This window comes from Equus caballus, chromosome 2, assembly GCF_041296265.1.
Source record: "Equus caballus isolate H_3958 breed thoroughbred chromosome 2, TB-T2T, whole genome shotgun sequence".
NCBI lineage: Eukaryota > Metazoa > Chordata > Mammalia > Perissodactyla > Equidae > Equus > Equus caballus.
Window position 1 is genome coordinate 123489588 of NC_091685.1, and position 17286 is coordinate 123506873.

The 17286-nt window shown below is 44.7% G+C and overlaps 2 protein-coding genes across 11 annotated transcripts in view; one reads left to right on the plus strand and one right to left on the minus strand.

The window, feature by feature from the left end:
- Window positions 1-663: 663 nt before the first annotated feature.
- On the minus strand, window positions 664-14455 carry LOC106782861 (large ribosomal subunit protein eL18-like). 10 transcript variants are annotated; one of them, XM_070261606.1, is made up of 4 exons: window positions 13787-14089; window positions 11018-11196; window positions 5226-5309; window positions 664-4661 (listed from the first exon to the last, which is right to left on the minus strand). In XM_070261606.1, the coding sequence occupies exon 4, from the start codon at window positions 4032-4034 to the stop codon at window positions 3501-3503; it is 534 nt and encodes a 177-aa protein (XP_070117707.1). In that variant the 5' UTR covers window positions 4035-4661; window positions 5226-5309; window positions 11018-11196; window positions 13787-14089; the 3' UTR covers window positions 664-3500. The 10 variants fall into 10 exon arrangements, with proteins under 10 accessions (XP_070117707.1, XP_070117706.1, XP_070117701.1 ...); XM_070261605.1 differs by having other exon boundaries at window positions 664-4894; XM_070261600.1 differs by having other exon boundaries at window positions 12959-14089.
- Window positions 14456-14551: 96 nt separating this feature from the next.
- Window positions 14552-17286, plus strand: part of PAPSS1 (3'-phosphoadenosine 5'-phosphosulfate synthase 1) — an 88907-nt gene continuing 86172 nt past the window's right edge. Inside the window, exon 1 of the mRNA XM_023636765.2 lies at window positions 14552-14832. Within this exon, the coding sequence (XP_023492533.1) occupies window positions 14773-14832 (60 nt within the window). The 5' untranslated portion in view covers window positions 14552-14772. The remainder of the gene's footprint in view (window positions 14833-17286) is intronic.

Below are 17286 nucleotides of genomic sequence, written 5' to 3' on the forward strand. Positions count from 1 at the left end.
AGCTTTTATGTAAGGAGCAAAGAGCTGTGATGTAGGATCCTGTGCATCTTATGCTGCGGGATTGTTCAACCCAGAAAGGAGCAAATCCTAAAACGTGGAAGATTTTTGCTATTACAACATGGTAACACAACATCTGGGCTCCTGACTAGCTTGTGTGAAATGAACGAAAGGGTTTCTCAGAACCCTACCTCACAAAAACTCAGACCCCTGTGACCTACCTAGCATTGTGGACATCCAGGGAGAGAAGGATTAGAGATTAGGACAAGGCTAGGCAGAAGCGAACGGGTAAGAAGGAGGAGGGGGAAGAAAGAGACTGTGTTTAACCGCGTGTAACATGTTATCTTCTGTTGGGTAAGTAATTAGTATCCCCAAGCTTGTAAATAGCAGGATAATGTTCCCTCACTGAAATCAGGACCTTGTTTTTATGTTAGAAATTTATAATTTCCTAATTGCTATTGATATTTGTTGCAGCCTAAATAGGAAGATGTGCTTTTAAATTAGATTTGCCTATTATAAACAAATACATGTCTCAAGTTCAATCCAATTTTTTCTTAGTTCCTTATTGTAGGAAAGTATTTTAATTTTGTTTACTCCAAAAAATACGCACAATTGGCTTCTCTGTGATTAAATATTGTATAACTTCATTTGATTTTTAACTTTTTTGATAAAGTGGTTATTTTCAAAAGTGAATGAAGGCAAATGATTGTAGTAGGCAGTGAAATTAAGCATTTATAAATAAATATCTAATGTATTTCCTCTAAAAATAGGTCATTTCTGAAACAGACACATATTTGCAAATATAGTCCAGGCACAATATATTAAGTTTCTGCAATGTTTTTCCAAAATAGTTAATATATTTTTTATTTACCTATTTCTGCCTAAAAAACTTGGTGGCTTAAAGTCACCACCATTTTATTATGCGTCACCATTCCATGGGTTTGGTTTTGGCCTTGACTTGTTTATTTCAGCCCCAGGACTGGAACGTCCAGGATGGCTTCCCCACTCACAGCTGCCACTGCAGCTAGGATGGAGTAATGATGGGTGGCTGAAATGGCTCTATTGCATCAGCTCCTTGGGGTTTGGTTCTCCCATTGGTTGGGTTCCTTGGTCCTTTGCATGGAGTACCAGATCCTCTCTTTCCTTATGTGGTCTCTCCATGGTGTTCTTCTGGCAAGATAGCCAGACTTCTGAAGTCATCAGGCTTAAGCCTGGAACTGACTCACAGTCACTCCTGCCACATTCTGTCAGCCTGGATTCAATGTGAGAGAGGACTACACAAGGGTGTGATTACCAGGAGCGGTGGTTCATCAGGGGAAAAGAGGTAGCTTGTAGAGACTAGCTATTACAGTACGTGTCCTTGACAAGCTCATTTCCTGGATCCTCAATTGTAAAATCAAGTGTTTTTCAGGATGTCTCTTTTGTGTATTCTGAGGCTTACAAAATGCTCTTCAGAAAAAGTGTACCTGGTTCAATAAATTTGGGAGACAGTGCAAAAGATAGCCCTTCTCTTAGGCTTATAATGGCGTGCTAAAAACACTAAGGATGTTGCAGTACAAAAATGTTTACTTTGTTTAACCTGGCATTTCCCAAACATTTAAGTGTGTAGAACTGTCTGGCACTTAGTAATCCCTTATAAATATTTGTTGAATGAGATTTATCATAGGACCCTTTTTTGCAAAACACACATTAACATTAAAAGAATCCATGTTTCCAAAGGAAGGAACTTTGGGAAAAACAGGTTTATTATGTAAAAGAGGAGTACATGATTCTGAGTTTCTTCCTGACCTACAACACCCACGTAGGTGCTTCCTAATGAATTAGTTGTACTTTGGACTACACGACCCCATCTCCTGGTTGCAGGTGACTAGACTCCAGATGGGCACCTGACTCAAAGGCAGCTATCTACAGGCTGGTGGGCAACTTAAAAGATACGCTGGCACAAGAGCTTTGACCAACAGGGGTAGCCTAAATGGATTGTGATAGGCAGGCCAAATTGGATCCTATGACTTGGGTAGTTTGAGCGTGAGGAAATCAGTCAGTCAGTTGTTAGAGGCGGGAGCAGCAGCAGCAGAAGCAGAGAATAAATGAGCTTCCATTCTATGGAGCCCTATGGTGCTATTTCTTCACTATGCTGTTGTGTGGCTGCTGAAAACACTTCTTCTTTCCCTTTTTCCTCCTATCTTTTGAATAAAACCCCATCTATGTCCAACGGTGGCCCATCCATGTCTATTTTGCACTATCTGAAAGAGTCCAATTAATACACGATGTCAGGGAGAGGCTGGTGCTCTCTTACTCAGAATAAGAAAACACTCTGTTGAATTGTCTGGTCAGGGGGAAGTGCCACTATGACATGTCCCTTCACAGGCAAGCAAACACAGGAGGGACCCCTCCTAGGGGGCCCAACCATAGGCAGGACAGGGGCAGCTGGCAAACCAAGTGTTCAGGCAGTTTTTTCAACTGCTGTAGGAAACTCTTTGATCAATAGCTGCAGAAGAAACTGGCTATAGGTGAGAACTTTTCTTTATAAAGGATCTCAGAGATGTATGCTGAAAATTCTAGTTCTGGACGTGTTATTTCCCCCCAGTGACTACCAGAAAGGAATAACGAGGAAATTATAGAAGGAAGGTGACAGATGAAAGGAGATCTCACACGGACACCAGTGAAACCGGAACGGTTGTGCCAAATTTAGCTAATTACTAAAGCAGAGCTGTTCTAGGGAACACTGGAAAAAGGTTTGCTGGCCACTATGGTGGAGTCAAAATGCAATCACTCCCTAGGGTATTTATTAGGAGAGGGTGCTAAGGAGCAGGGAATGGCACTCAGAAAATTCAGTTTAAGTTCACGGAAAAGCCAGGTCTAGAATGTCAGTGACAAGAGGTAGAGTATTGACATCAGAACATCAACTCAATTAGTGGCACAGCTGCAATTCTCATGGGGGAGAAGAAATTAAGTTGAGAGGCAAGGAGTGAACAGTACTTGTCTGCTGTTGTGGTCTGGACAGGCTCATGGATGCTGAGCATTTGTAGATCCAGCACAAGAGAGAAACATGTTTGCTTTGGAGTGTCAGGATTCTTTTTTTTTTTTTTTAAATAGTTTTTATTTTTTAGAACAGTTTTCTATTTACAAAAAAATTAAGCAGATGGTACAGAGAGTTCCCATATACCCCATACTCAGTTTTCCCTATTGTTAACATTTTTCATTAGTAGTGGACATTGTTACACTTAATGAACCAATACTGATACATTAACTAAAATCCACAGTTTATTCAGATTTCCTCAGTTTTTACCTAATTTATTTTTCTGTTTCAGGGCCCCATCCAGGTTGCCATATTACATTTAGTTGTCATGTCTCCCTAGGCTCTTCTTGGCTATGACAGTTTCTCAGACTTTCCTTGTTTTTGATGACCTTGACAGTTTTTTTTTTTTTCAGCGTCCAAAATCTTCTTAATAACAAGGTAGAATCCACGGTTAGTTTTTGTAGCCCCGGCTGGCCCGTCGGCCTCAGGCGTGCTCGAACTTGCGGCCCTTGGAATGCACATAGGGTTTGGTGTGGCTGTGCGGGGTCCCTGGAGCCTTGCCGAAATGCCTGTACACCTCTCGGCCCTTTCGAGGACCAGAGAGCAGGACGGTGCCACAGCACTTCGGGCAGTCCAGGGCCAACTGGTCGAAGGTGAGGATCTTGCCCCCAGCCTTGAGGATGCGGCTCCGGGCACGACTGCTCACACGCAGGGCACACACCTTCAGTTTGGGCACCTCCTGGACCTGCACGTCGTCGGTGATAGTCCCTACAACCACAGCTGTTTTGTTTTCCCGGCCAAGAAGCTTCATCTTCCGGATCATGTGGGAAAGGGACAGAGGTGGCTGGTTGGTGCGACTCATGAACAGCCTCTTCAGCACGACTTGGTTGAAGGTGGAGTTGGTTCGTCTGGCCAGAAACCTGTACAGCTTGACCAACAGTCTCAGGTAGATGTCCTGGCTCTTGGGCTCCTTGCGCCGAACCTTTCGGTCCTTGTTGTGGCGGATGTCGACTCCCATGATGGCGCCTGCTCCTCAGCCAGGTCCGGAAAGAGAGCACGGATTCCGGGTGGGTGGGGAAAGCCTTGACCTTGACAGTTTTAAGGAGTACTGGTCAGGGATTTTGCAGCTTATTCCTCTACTGGAATTTGTCTGTTTTCCTCATGATTTGACTGGGGTTATGGGTTTTTGGAGAGGATCACAAAGGTAAAGTGTCATTTTCATCATGGCACATCAAAACTACATACTATCAACATGATTTATCACTGTTGATATGGATCTTGATCACCTGGATGAAGTAGTTTTGTCAAGTTTCTTCACCATGAAGTTAACTCTTTTTCTCCCCATTTCCAAATGCACTACTTGAAAGGTAGTGTGCACAGTCCATATTTAAGGAGTGGAGATTTATGCTCCCTCTCCTTGAGAGTCAAGTATTTGCATAAATTGTTTAGAATTCTTCTGCATGGGAGATTTTTCTCTTCTCCCCATTTATTTATTTATTCAATCATTCATTTATATCAATAAGGGCCCATAGATATTTATTTTACAGTTGTGATAATCCAATACGACTTTATTTTGTTGCTCAAATTGTTCCAGCTTTGGCCATTGGCAGCTCTTTCATTCGGCTCCTGTGCTCCTTTGACCGACCTGCATGAATACGGTGTTTTGTTATTTTTGGGGGGTTTTTTTTGGTACTTCCTCGCTTTCTGGTACTCCAAGACATTCTAGGCTCATCTTGTATATTTCTTTGCTAGTCTTAGAATCAGCCATTTTTCCAAGAAGCTCTGGTTCCTTTTATTGGAAATGGTATTGGAAACCAAGATCTGGGCATTAGGTGTCCTCATTGCTACTGAGGTGTTGTTTCTTTTGAGCCCTTTCAGCTGACAGAGTAAAGAAATATACATGTGTATTTCACTTATGTATATACTCATATCTATAAATATTTCTATATGTAATCATTTATATCCATATTAAGCTAAACATGAGTTCTTACTAATGTCTCCAATTCTAATCCATTACCACAGGGATCATTCTAGCCTCCCCCCAACCCCCACCCTTTGCTTATCCCACTCCAGCAGTGAGAATCTTGGCTCCCACTTTGTGCCACCCATTCAGGTAATTGTTCAGTTCCATTATATATGTATAGCAGCATCAGAACTGTAACCTGTATCCTCATGGGGAATGACTTATCAACTAGACTACAATGCTTACGTGTAGTTCCTTTTGCCTTTAGTTTTACAGACTCCACTCATTTCCAAATTTACTGAGGTCAGCACCCCACTCCCCTTTAGTGAACTATAAGGAAATGAAAAGGATGGAGAAGTACATTTACAGATTAAAATGGTTTTAAAGACATATCTTACTTTTTAAATTGTCAAGATTAAATTATATTGCCCAGGAATGTACATTTAAATGGTGAAACAAAAAAACAAAAGAAGTTATTACTCTAAAAGTAACCACATAAAAAAGCAACTTCTAGGGGCTGGCCCCATGGACTAGTGGTTGGGTTTGGCGCACTCCATCTTGGCGGCCTGGTTTGGTTCCCTGGCACGGACCTACATCACTCAGTGGTGGACATGCTGTGGCAGCAACCGACATACAAAACAGAAGAAGACTGGCACAGATGTTAGCTCAGGGCGAATCTTCCTCAGCAAAAAAAGAAGCAACTTCTATTTCTGGGCAAAGTGTCAGAGATTGGATATACTCTCCTGCCTGAAATAACTACAAAGACCCCCAACAAAATAATATATGAAACAACAGATCAGACATTGGATACCAGGTAGGGCAGGACAGTGATCCCTGAGCCATGGGGTAATACATGAGGCAAGCCCTATAATTGCTTTAGCTTAGTATCTGGACAAAGTTTCCAGGCTACAGGGCAGGGAGGGGGAACCCAGGCAGAGACCAGCATTCCCCCTGAGTTAAGAAATTGGAGCTGGGAGTCTGGGAGAGACCCCAGAGTACTTGAGAGGAGAGAGCTCCAGAGATGGCAGAAAGCCCAGCTGAGCAAAGACAAGTGAGGAAAATGACATAGGATAGAAAAAAACACCACCCAAAAGGAGCAAAGGAAAATATGCCTGGAACTCACCACCAGCAGACAATAGATCATGTTCTCAGTAGCCAATGTGGAAAACCTTGGCATTGGGCAAAGTACTCAAAATGGCATTCTGACTGGTGAGATACAATTAGTCACAGACTAAAGGCTGCTCTAGTACGACCTAATGATGCTAAAAACAAGCCTTGAAAGGATCAAACTGTTTCCAAGTAATTGAACTGTGGCCCAGAATAAAGCTCAAGAATATTTATAGGAATACAAAAATATTAAGCATTCAATAAGGCAAAATTCACAATATCAGGAGCTGGATAAGGAGGAGAAAAAAGGAGACAGGACAGGAAGATATAACCCATTATGAGAAAAATGAGTCAATACAAAGAATACAGAAAACAGATTTAGTAGTTTGAGGACATTAAAAGTTATTTTACCTTTTTCAAACAGGTAGGGGAAAGATTGCTCACATTAAATGGAGGCATGGAAGACATTTTTTTTTAAAAAAAGACCCACGTTGAACTTCTAGAGATGAAAAATAAAATGTTTGTGATGGAAGATATAGAGAATTTTCAAAACTTAGTAAGAAGAGAACAAACAACTCAATAAGAAAATAGACAAAAGATCTGTTCAGACCCTTAACCAAAGAAGATACGCAAAAAACAAATAAGCATATGAAAAGATGTTTAACATCATTAGTCACTAGGGGAGTGCAAATTCAAACATAATGAGATACCATTGCATACTACTACAATGACTAAAATTAAAAAGACCAACCATACCACGTGGTGGCAAGGAGATGGAGGAATGACAATTCTCATCCACTGCCGGCAGGAATGTAACATTGTACAACCACTTTGGAAAATGGTTTGGGCAGTTTTTCAAAAAATTAAACATCTGCCCTCCAAATGGCCCAGCCATTCCCTCCTGGGTATTTAGCTGGGGAAAGGAAAGCACACGTCCACACAGAGACTTGTACACGAATGTTTAGGGGAGCCTTATTTGTAAGAGCCCCAAAGTGAAATTATCCAAATAGCCTTCGACAGATGAATAAACAAATCATGGTGTATCCATATGTCAAGAGTTCAGCTACCCTGCTCCATAGTGTTGCTGCCTCGGCATCCATTTTGTTTGGCCAGGTGGCCTGCAGAGACCTTTAACTGACACAGCAAATGTAAGTTCCTGATGTGACTTCCCCAACAGCCCTTGTGATCAACAGTCTCCCCTGACTCCTGAGACTTTCCCCTTGTGTGTTGCTTACGTAAGACCCCCATGGAGCTTACCAAAACCCCACTCTTTTTGGTTTGAATTGACCAATCCAGCCCTAGCCTGGGAACCCCAGAGCACTCCACCTGTGGACCCTAATAAATCACATACCCGAGGTCTAGTCTTCTCTCTGCCTGCACCCTGCCTTGACCTCCCCATGTGGCCCCTCAAGGAATGCTGGATACATCCTCCAGGACCTGTGAGTAATAAAACTTCTCTATTTCAGTTTCTCTTCTGGTCTGTTGTTGAGCCGCAGTTCACCATCTGGCACCCTGTGCTCCACTTAACTAATGCTAATTTAACAAAATCATAACACCATACAATGGAATACTAATCATCAATAAAGTGGAATGAACTATTGACACATGCACAACATGGATGAATCTCATAATTATGCTGAAAGAATCAGGGAAAAGAATATATGCTGTGCTTGGTGCTGCTTCCCATTACTTACTACTCAGCTACTTTAACATATAGAAATAGTACAGTGTTTAAAGATAATTTGTGGTTTTGATTAAATTCTTATGTTCAGGTTTATATGATTTTCCCAAGGTCATATAATTAGTAGAAAACCTAGAATTCTAGCAAATTATTTTCACTTACTGTGAAGAAGATCTCCTTTGAATTATGGACAAGCCATAATTTAAAAATACAACAATTATGGGGCTGGCCCGGTGGTGCAGAGGTTAAGTGCACACATTTTGCTTCAGCGGTCCAGGGTTCGCAGGTTCGCATCCTGGGTGCGGACACGGCACCGTTTGACAAGCCATGCTGTGGTGGGTGTCCCACATATAAAGTAGAGGAAGATGGGCATGGATGTTAGCTCAGGGTCAGTCTTCCTCAGCAAAAAGAAGAGGATTGGCAGCAGTTAGCTCAGGGCTAATCTTCCTCAAAAAAAAACCCCAACAATTTTTAGTAAGTGGTATTGTGAAATTCACTATCTGGGGGCTTATTTCTAAGGAAAAAAATGACAATGGAAATGCTTCAGATGAAATTGCTAAGTGATGTTTTAAGGCTTCTCCCAGCCCCATTTCTCTTATCTTGCTCTCTACTCAGTCAAATCCCCCGGTGGAGAAGATATGCCTTCATACTTCTCCACATACGCAAAGTGTGAAGCAATGGAACTGCCTTGACTGGAGGGGTAATTTCCTCTATTGTCTGACCCCTGGCAAGTCCCAGAGACTTGAAGTGAGTAGGAGGGAATTTTCCTGAACCTGCAGTGATTCCTTCCAGACGGAAATCAAATATCTCTGTCTGCTTCCAAGTCATCACCCCAGGTTCTCAGCTGGCGGGGGTTTAACAATAGGGAGTGTGGAGGTGAATGAGATTCTGGGGACCATTTACCTCTGGCTTGTGCGGCATCTTTTTAATTCTGTTCATCCTGACGACCTTCTGAGACTCATGCTCCAATATTACCAAGGTCAGTGACTTACAATGTTACCAAGCATACTTACTTAACCATTACCATCTTACTGAGAATATCTGTCTCCCCAAAGGGTTAAAATACACTTTGCTCTGGGTTTCCTAATTTTTATAGCTCCTCAGTTTAGCTTAAAATATTTAATTTGTTCTTCTCAGTTTGGATGACTTTGGGAATACGTGGTTAAGTTATGAGGGAAGAGTACCTCAGTGTCTAAGCTTAATTACTTAGTTATAGATATCTAGGAGTGCCCACTCGTTACTTAGAGCCATAGTTCTCAAAGCATGGTCCCCTCTCACTAAAGGCTCTGCCTCATACTTACCTGGGAAAATAAACGCCCTCAGGGGAAACTCCCTCCTCTTCCCACCACCTACTCAAATGGACTGGCACCTTGCTCATCTTCTCTTTTACTTTATTTTGCAGGAATTACCTGTGACCGTCAAAGGCCCATCTTCACTAGTACTTTGGATTCCAACCCTCAAGGACTTCCATCCATCTACTACTCTCCTGCTCTCTGTCGGATCATCCTTATCATCATCCAGTTTGCTCTAGCTTCTCCTTTCTTTTTAAAATATCCCATCCTGATTCTGGGTTGTCCTTCAGCTATGTCTCATTACTTTGCTCCTTTTTTAAGCCAAACATGTTAAGGGTTGTTCTCACATGCTCACTTCATTTGACTCTAATTCACTCTTTAAAAAAAAAAGGTTTTTTGCATGTGTGTGCCAAAATTATATACCCAGATAGCTTAGGGTCAAATAATTCTATAAGGAATTTTATGACAAAAAAGAAATCGTTGGTCATCTTCCCCTTCTCCCCCAATTTTCCTTCTCTTAAAAGTAGGCAACTACTCTTAAGTCTTTTAGCTAATCCTCTCTGTATGTATCTCCATATCTTGAAATAATGGGTGTATTGCTATTCTTGGTCTTTATATGTTAGGCAGTATCTATTGGTTTCTCTCTATGGAAAATGAGGATATATCCCTCTTTCCTCTCCTATCACTATCACACTCAGATACACACAGAATCACTCACACACACACACTCCTTCTATCTCCTCAACCTCTCCACCTAATCATATTGCAGCTTTAATGTTTGCATTCATTGTTTATACTATTATGACTAAGTATGTGTGATTTAGAGCTGAGCCACGTAGTAAAACTATTATCACCCTTCTTTTTCAGCATGATATTTTCACTTTGGAGATAGCTTTTTTTTTTTTTTCTGTGGGTGAGTGTGGTTTTCTTTATGAAGTTCTTTATTATTTTTCTCTTCTTAAAAAGTAGTCCCTTAAGTAAAAAAGAAGAGTACAGAAACACACCCATGCTTTTTCTTTTCTTTTTAAAGAATACTTCCTAAGTGGTTATAGCAAATAGTTCTGGTGCTCCATCCATATCCCCTCAGCCCCTATTATTGTGGAGCATGCCATTCTGACTTCTACCTGTGAGTATATCCCCATCTCTCTCTCTCTCTTTTTTGCTGAGGAAGATTTGCCCTGAGCTAACATCCATTGCCAATCTTCCTCTTTTTGTATGTGAGCTGCAGCCACAGCACAGCCACGGACAGACAAGTGGTGTAGGTCTGCACCCAGGAAGCAAACCTGGGGCACCACAATGGAGTGTGCTGAACCTAACCACTAAGCCAACAGGGCTGGCCCTAACACCTCCATCCCTTTGCATGAGGGCTTCCTTTGGGACCAGTGCCCTCTCTACCTATGCACATTGCAATCCAAAAGTACTAGGAATGAACACTTCCTGGGAGGAGCCCTTGAAGAATGATGGAAGGGAGCTGTATAAACACCCCAGCTCTCTCCTCTCAGGTACTATACTCTGAAGCACACGTTCAACACTGTTTCTCAGAGTTCCCCTGTGGGATTAAGCTCAAGATGCCCACAATGGCTGCTTGATAACATGCTCTTTATTGACTTCCTTCCTGTTCCTGCATTGTTTTCACACTCCACCAATGGTGCTTCCTGGGATCACCTCCCAAATAAATGACTTGTACCCGAATCCTTCTTTCCTTGCCTGGTTCTTGAACAACCCAAACTAAGACAATCAGTACTGAGTATTTCTTATTATATCCCATTTTATGGTAGCTGGTATCTGGTGTCCCAGGTTTAAAGATGCTAAGATTGATCAGTGGACACAGGTGAGGTGAGCCTGATCCCTCCATTAGAAAAGTCCTTTTCCTACCTGTGTTAGTCAGGGTTTCCCAGAGAAACAGAACCAATAGAATAGATGGATAGAAAGAGATTTACTATAAGGAACTGGCTCACGTGATTATGGAGGCTGAGAAGTCTCAAGATCTGCAGTCAGCAAGCTGGAGACCCACGAGAGCTGAGAATGTAGTTCCATTCCAAGTCCAAAGGCTTGAGGACCAGGAGAGCTGATGGTCTAAGTTCCAGTCTGAAAGCCAGTAGGCTTGAGACCCAAAAGCCAAGGTTCCAGTTCAAATCTGAAAGCAAGAAAAGACCACTGTCTCAGCTCAAGGCAGTAAGGCAGGAGTTCCCTCTTACCTGCAAAAGAGTCCTCTTTTTCTTCTACTCAGGCCTTCAACTGATTGGATGAGGCCCATACACACTAGGGAGGGCAATATGCTTTACTCAGTCTGCTGATTCAAATGTTAATCTCACCCAGAAACATCCTTACAGACACTCCCAGAATAATGTTTAACCAAACACCTGGGCACCCCATGACCCAGTCGATAAACAAAATCAACCATCATGCTACTCTTCACCTAGTACTTTTAGCACTCACTAACGATTATTGACTATATTAATTACCTCATCAGGTGTTTAAAATTATTTTTAAATGCCAATATTCCTTCTGCATTTATTAGCTAAAATTCTATCAGTGTGAACTTTCCCTCATCAACTATTTGATGGCCCTGAAATAGTTTGTACAGAGAGGGTACAATAAATGTGTCCTTTTTGATGACTTAGTTTTCTAAGTAGTTATCACTAATTTAACCCCAAACTCTTTGTCAGTTGTCTGAATCAATATAGTCAATATACTCAATCCTATCAGATGCTCTATTAACCTCATTTTCCTAAACAAGGCTTCCCAAGGGCCTTCCAACCACTTGGAGAGTCTTCTGGCTCATATACTCTAGACCTGGTATGCAGCAGTCATCCTGGGATCTCCCTTCACCATCAATCTGGGAATTTCCTTCTGCTGTGTCCTGTGTGAAAACCCTGCATGCCATGTCTTTCTCTTCCCATTTTGGTGGAGCATATCCTCCATCATTTCCTTCAGAAAGGGTATCTGATGATTCCACATTCTAGATTGGACATACTTTTCTCTCAGAGCTCTGAAGGTACTGTTCCACTTGTTTTCTAGCTCTCAGTGTTTTCCTTGATAACTTCAATCCATTTTTATTCCTACTTCTTTGTGAATTCTCTTTCTTCTACTTGGAAGCTTGTAGGATTTCCAAACAATTTCAGAACACTGGGGGACTGTGTGCTGAAATTTCATAGTGCTATGCTTTGTGTGTGCAACTTTTATCTGTTGAGCTAGACATTCATGGAAGGATTCAAGTCCTTCAGTTCTAGGAAATTTTGTTGAACCATTTCCCTGGTTATTTCCTCCTAAGAGTTTTCTCTTTGGAATTCCTAATATTTGGATGTTGGACTTCCTGGACTGTTCTTTCTTTTTTTAAACTCTCCTCTTTTTCTCATCTTTTCAGATTTTTGCTCTGCATTCTTGGAGGTATCTTCACCTTTTCTTCTACTCCTGGTATCATGTTTTTAATTTCCAAGAGCCCTATTTTGTTTCCTGAATATTTATGGCATTGTTACTTCATTGATAAATCTTTCAGTATGTAGCCTAAAATTACTCCTTTAAAAAATAGAATACTAATGCTATTATCACACCAAAACAAGTAAGTCTTTACTATCAAGAACACAAGGACCCCTTAAACTTCCCCATTGCCACATACATTCTTAAAAAAGTATTCTTTTATTTGAATCGTTGTTCAAATAAGTTCCATATATTTTAACTGCTTGATACCTCTCTCAATTTTCTTTTAATCTTTAGTTCTGCCTCACTTATTTTTTTCCTGTAATGGAATTATGGAAGAATCAAGTCACTTATTTATTTTTTTTAGGAAGATTAGCCCTGAGCTAACTGCTGCCAATCCTCCTCTTTTTGCTGAGGAAGACTGGCCCTGAGCTAACACCTGTGCCCATCTTCCTCTCCTTTATATGTGGGACGCCTACCATAGCATGGTGTGCCAAACTGTGCCACGTCCGCACCCAGGATCCGAACCTACAAACCCCGGGGCCACCGAAGCAGAACGTGCGCACTTAACCGCTGTGCCATGGGGCGGCCCCCTCAAGTCACTTATGATGTAGAGTTTTCCACAGTTTGGATTTGGCTGATTTCATTTGTGGTAATTTTACATCTTCCTCTTTCCTCTGCATTAACTGCAAATGGACAATTAGACCTGAATGCTTGATTAGAATCAGATTAGATTTTTTTTTTTTGCATTAATACTTCATCAAGAGGCAAAAAAGTTCTGACGTTATTTTCATGATAACAGCCACTGAGGATCATTGTTTTCATCCATTACGAAATCATCAGGAGGTGTAAAGTGGTCACATTACAATTTTACCATTCCTTCTTCATTTGCTAGCTGTACTTCCACAGAGGCCAACCTCCTGTCATCAACTTGTTCATCACCTGACATACAGCGGCGCAGGGGATGGAGGTGAAAGCCCAGTGCTTCCCCTTTCTTTATCGGTTTTCAAAATAGAGTCGGCTCATTAGCATCCTCCAAGGGGACAACTGAGTTCTTTTTAATTGTCGCCATTATGAATACTTAGATTCAAACACATTTGATTTGTTTCAGTGTCTTTCAGTGACTGTCTCTGTGCCCTCGCTGACACGGGGAGGCTCCTTCCAGTTGGCTCCTGAGCCCTTCTGACGTAATCCCAGCAGTTTTTGACACTCTCCTTGTTTCTCCTTTGACAAGATGTTTCAGGCCCATTTGTGCGACCCACACCAGGAATCATGGATCTAAATGGACAGTATCAATGGAAACTTACATTTGCCTTAAAAAACAGTCTTTCCACGAAAAAGCCTAGGCATAGGGGCTGCCTCGCGAGCAGTGAGCGTCCTAGAGCCCGACGGCGACTCCGAACGGCATTTCCCTCTCCGAGGGCCGGGCCTCGCGGAGACGCCGGCGGCAGCGGAGGCGGCATGTGGCGTCCGGACCCGGGAACCCGAGCCCCTCCGTCATCGGCAGAACTGGGCTCCACACACAGCCCCGGATGGGTCCCCAGGGAGAGCTGCGCCCCCGCGGGCGGCGGGGCGGCCGGACGCGGCTTCCGTCTCAGGCGTGTGGGCCCCGGCGTGACGGCCGCACGGCGGGGACCCGGGCACGGCTCGGCGGGACCGGGGCCGCTGAGGGGCGTCGAACGGTCTCCTCGGAGCAACCCGCGCCCCTCGAGACGTCCGTTATCGACGGCCAGGCGTCCGGCGCGGGCTGCTGAAGGAAATCGTGCGTTGAGCAGGATTTTGAAGCAAAGCGGAACGAGTGGAGAAGGAGCTGTTCAGTAAACCCATTAACGCCTCCCTTTGCGAGGCCGGCCAAGCTGGGACAGGCACAGACGCGGGGGCGACAGCAGCCAGGGCGGGGCTCACGCGGAAGAAACCCCGCGTCAGCAGCTCCTCCGAACGCCACGCAGCCGGGCGCGAGCCCAGTCTCTGCGCATGCGCAGCGCAGGGCTGCAGGCGGGGACGCTCCACGACAGCCTTCCCAGGCCCCGCCCCTTCCTCAGAACCAGGGGGGCGGAGCGTCCGGCGCGTTCGCTTCGCCCCGCCCCACGTACCTCTGCCTCGGACCCACTTCGGAGGCGCGGCCGCCACGCGGCGTAGTCGGAGCCGCGAGCACGAGCGCGTGCGTACGTCAGCGCGCGCCAGTCCCGACGCGAAGGCCCCGCCCCCGGCCCGGCCGGCTCTGCCCTGCCCCGCCGGCGTCCTGGTAGCTCTGCCCCGCCGGTTCTGAGAGCCCGGCGCCGGCGCTGCAGCCATGGAGGTGCCCGGGAGCCTGTGCAAGAAAGTCAAGCTAAGCAACGACGCGGAGAGCTGGGTGAGTGGAGCGGAGGCGCCTCCGGGGGCTCGGTCTGAGCCCGCTCCGCGGCCGCCGCGTCTCCGCCGCCTCCCGTGCATCCTCCCGGTGCGGGGGCGGTACCCGAGGCCGCCGGCTGGCGCGGGGCGCGGGGCGCGCGGGGCGGCGCGGGGGTGGGGGTTCGGGCGGCGCGCTGCTGGCGGGCCGACTCGCTCTGGTGGGCAGCGCGCCCCTTCCCCAGCCCCGCGGCTGCGAGGAGACCTCGGGGAGCATCTCTGGATGGGCTGGCGGCGGCTGGAACCCGCACCCCGACCGGGCGCCGCCCGCATCCTCGGGAGGGCCTCGAGGTCTGCGGAGGAGCGGGGGCGGCGCCGGCCGCGCGCTCCTGGTTTTTCCAGGCTCTGCCAGTGCAGTTAGTCCATCTCCTTGTCTTGCCATCTCTGAGTTCCAGTGTGGAGGGAGAGTCCCCAACAATGTGGCCATTCATGAGCTGAGGCTGCCCTGAACTGAGGTTCTTTGTGGCTCGGTGTTGAATTGGAATATCCGGCAAATAACATGGGGTTTTACAGACTCGATTCGTGGAGTCAGTAAGGTGTGGGAAGACTAATGGTTTATAACGTTTAGCAACGACTGCCAGTTGGCTCTGATGGTCGAGGGGTTTGTCCTCATCAGCTTGCTTCCTTCCCTAATTATTCTTGCGTAAGAAACAGACTCGAGCTAAGAGTGTAAGTGCAGAGCGGGGTGGGGTGGGGGCGTGGTGTCCAACTTAGGCGTCTGGAAAAGCACTGGTTTTAGGTTTAGATAGAAATTTTTATTTCACGGTACAACAAAATTAGGAGGTTTCAATGCGTCATTACCCTTGTTGAGTCAAGGAAAGATGAAGCTCTTTCAGGCAGATGTTCATTTGCGGTCATTAATTTACATAGCTGTTGTCATCAAGGACTTTCACCTGATTCCTGTCTCCTCCTCGTTATTTGACTCTTCCTCAGATGATAAGGAGGGAAGGGAGATGAGAGGCGAAGTACAGCATTGAAGGATCACTGGACTGCTGGCCTGGCCTCGGTTCCGCCCTGCCGTTGACCAGCTGTGTGCTCTTTTTTAAACCTCCGTTGACTTAAGAAGCGTGTAGTGTGTACTTCACGGGGCTGTTTTGAGGGATAAAGAAGATAGTGGATTTGAAAGTGCACTGAAACCACTGCCATGAAACGTTTGATATTGCTCCTGTAACCTTGAGTATTTCCTGGTTAGGGAAATGAGGTTGACCAAATTAGGGTATTTACAGATAATTTGTTCCACCATCCCTAGCTCATTTATTTACTATTCCATTTGCCAAATAAGTGCATATTCTCTGTAGAGAACTGTGCTCCACGTGGAAAAGATGAAGAATGAGGGCCTCCGTGCTTGCTTTCTGGTGCCCATGGCCTGGTGGGGATTGTCAGTGGCATTACCAGGGGATGAGTGTATCATTGCGGACCACAGACTGGTTGGTATGTATGGGTGTGAGATACAAGTTTTATCACAATTTGGAGGAGAGATTATCTTAGCTTGGGTGTTTTGGGGGGGTTTTCGGGGAAGAAATGTGCTCAGATTTCTGAGGAAGAGAGGAACTGTGATAAAAGCCTGGGAATAAGACTTAATATTGTTAATTTTTCTTCCAGGAACAATGAAGAGCCCTGTTTAACTACTCTGGAGAGTTTTTGTTGAAGAGTGGGATAACATTGAATAGATAAGATGGGGCTAGGTTACGTAGTTGTTAATGTTTGGCTGCTGTGTTAAGGCTTGATTCTGTGGGAGATTTTTCATGAGGCTAAAATTCTTAATTTTCTGGGCCCTGTCAGTCTTTCTGCACCCCAATAGGGAACGCCCACCATATTTCCCTCTCACATATTTAACTAATAGGCACATGACAAAATTGGTATTCCAGGAGGACTAGTCTGCCGAAGAGCTTAGACTCTGTTAGAGCCCAGATGTGAAGCCCTGGAGAACAGAGGGTTACAGTGGGGTTTAAATGAGTTAATAGATTTGAAGCATGCCTGGAGCATGAGCACTAGTTAAGGTGTTCTTGTCGTTATTTATTCATCCAGGTTGAGGGGAGAAGGGCCAGACTAAGGTGGTGGTGGGAGTAGAGGAATAGATGCATTAAAAACACTCAAGGAAGAGTGAGGAGAAAGGTTGTGACGAGCAAGGAGATTAGGAAGTAGGTTAGGGGCTGGGGTGAGGGGGATAGTAGTTACACACTGGAGAGAGTTTACCTTGTGCCAGGTACATCTGAAATGTTTTACCTAAATTAACTTACTGAATCTTTGCAACATTTCTTAGGTAGGTGTCACGAGAGACAGTGGTTTGAAGCAAAGACGCAGAGCTGACTGCCTGGGCTCGAATCTGGGCTCCACTGTTTGCTAACCATGTAGCCTTTGGCTAGGTACTCACTCAGTTTCTCTGTGCCACAGTTTGCTCATCTATAAAATGGGAATG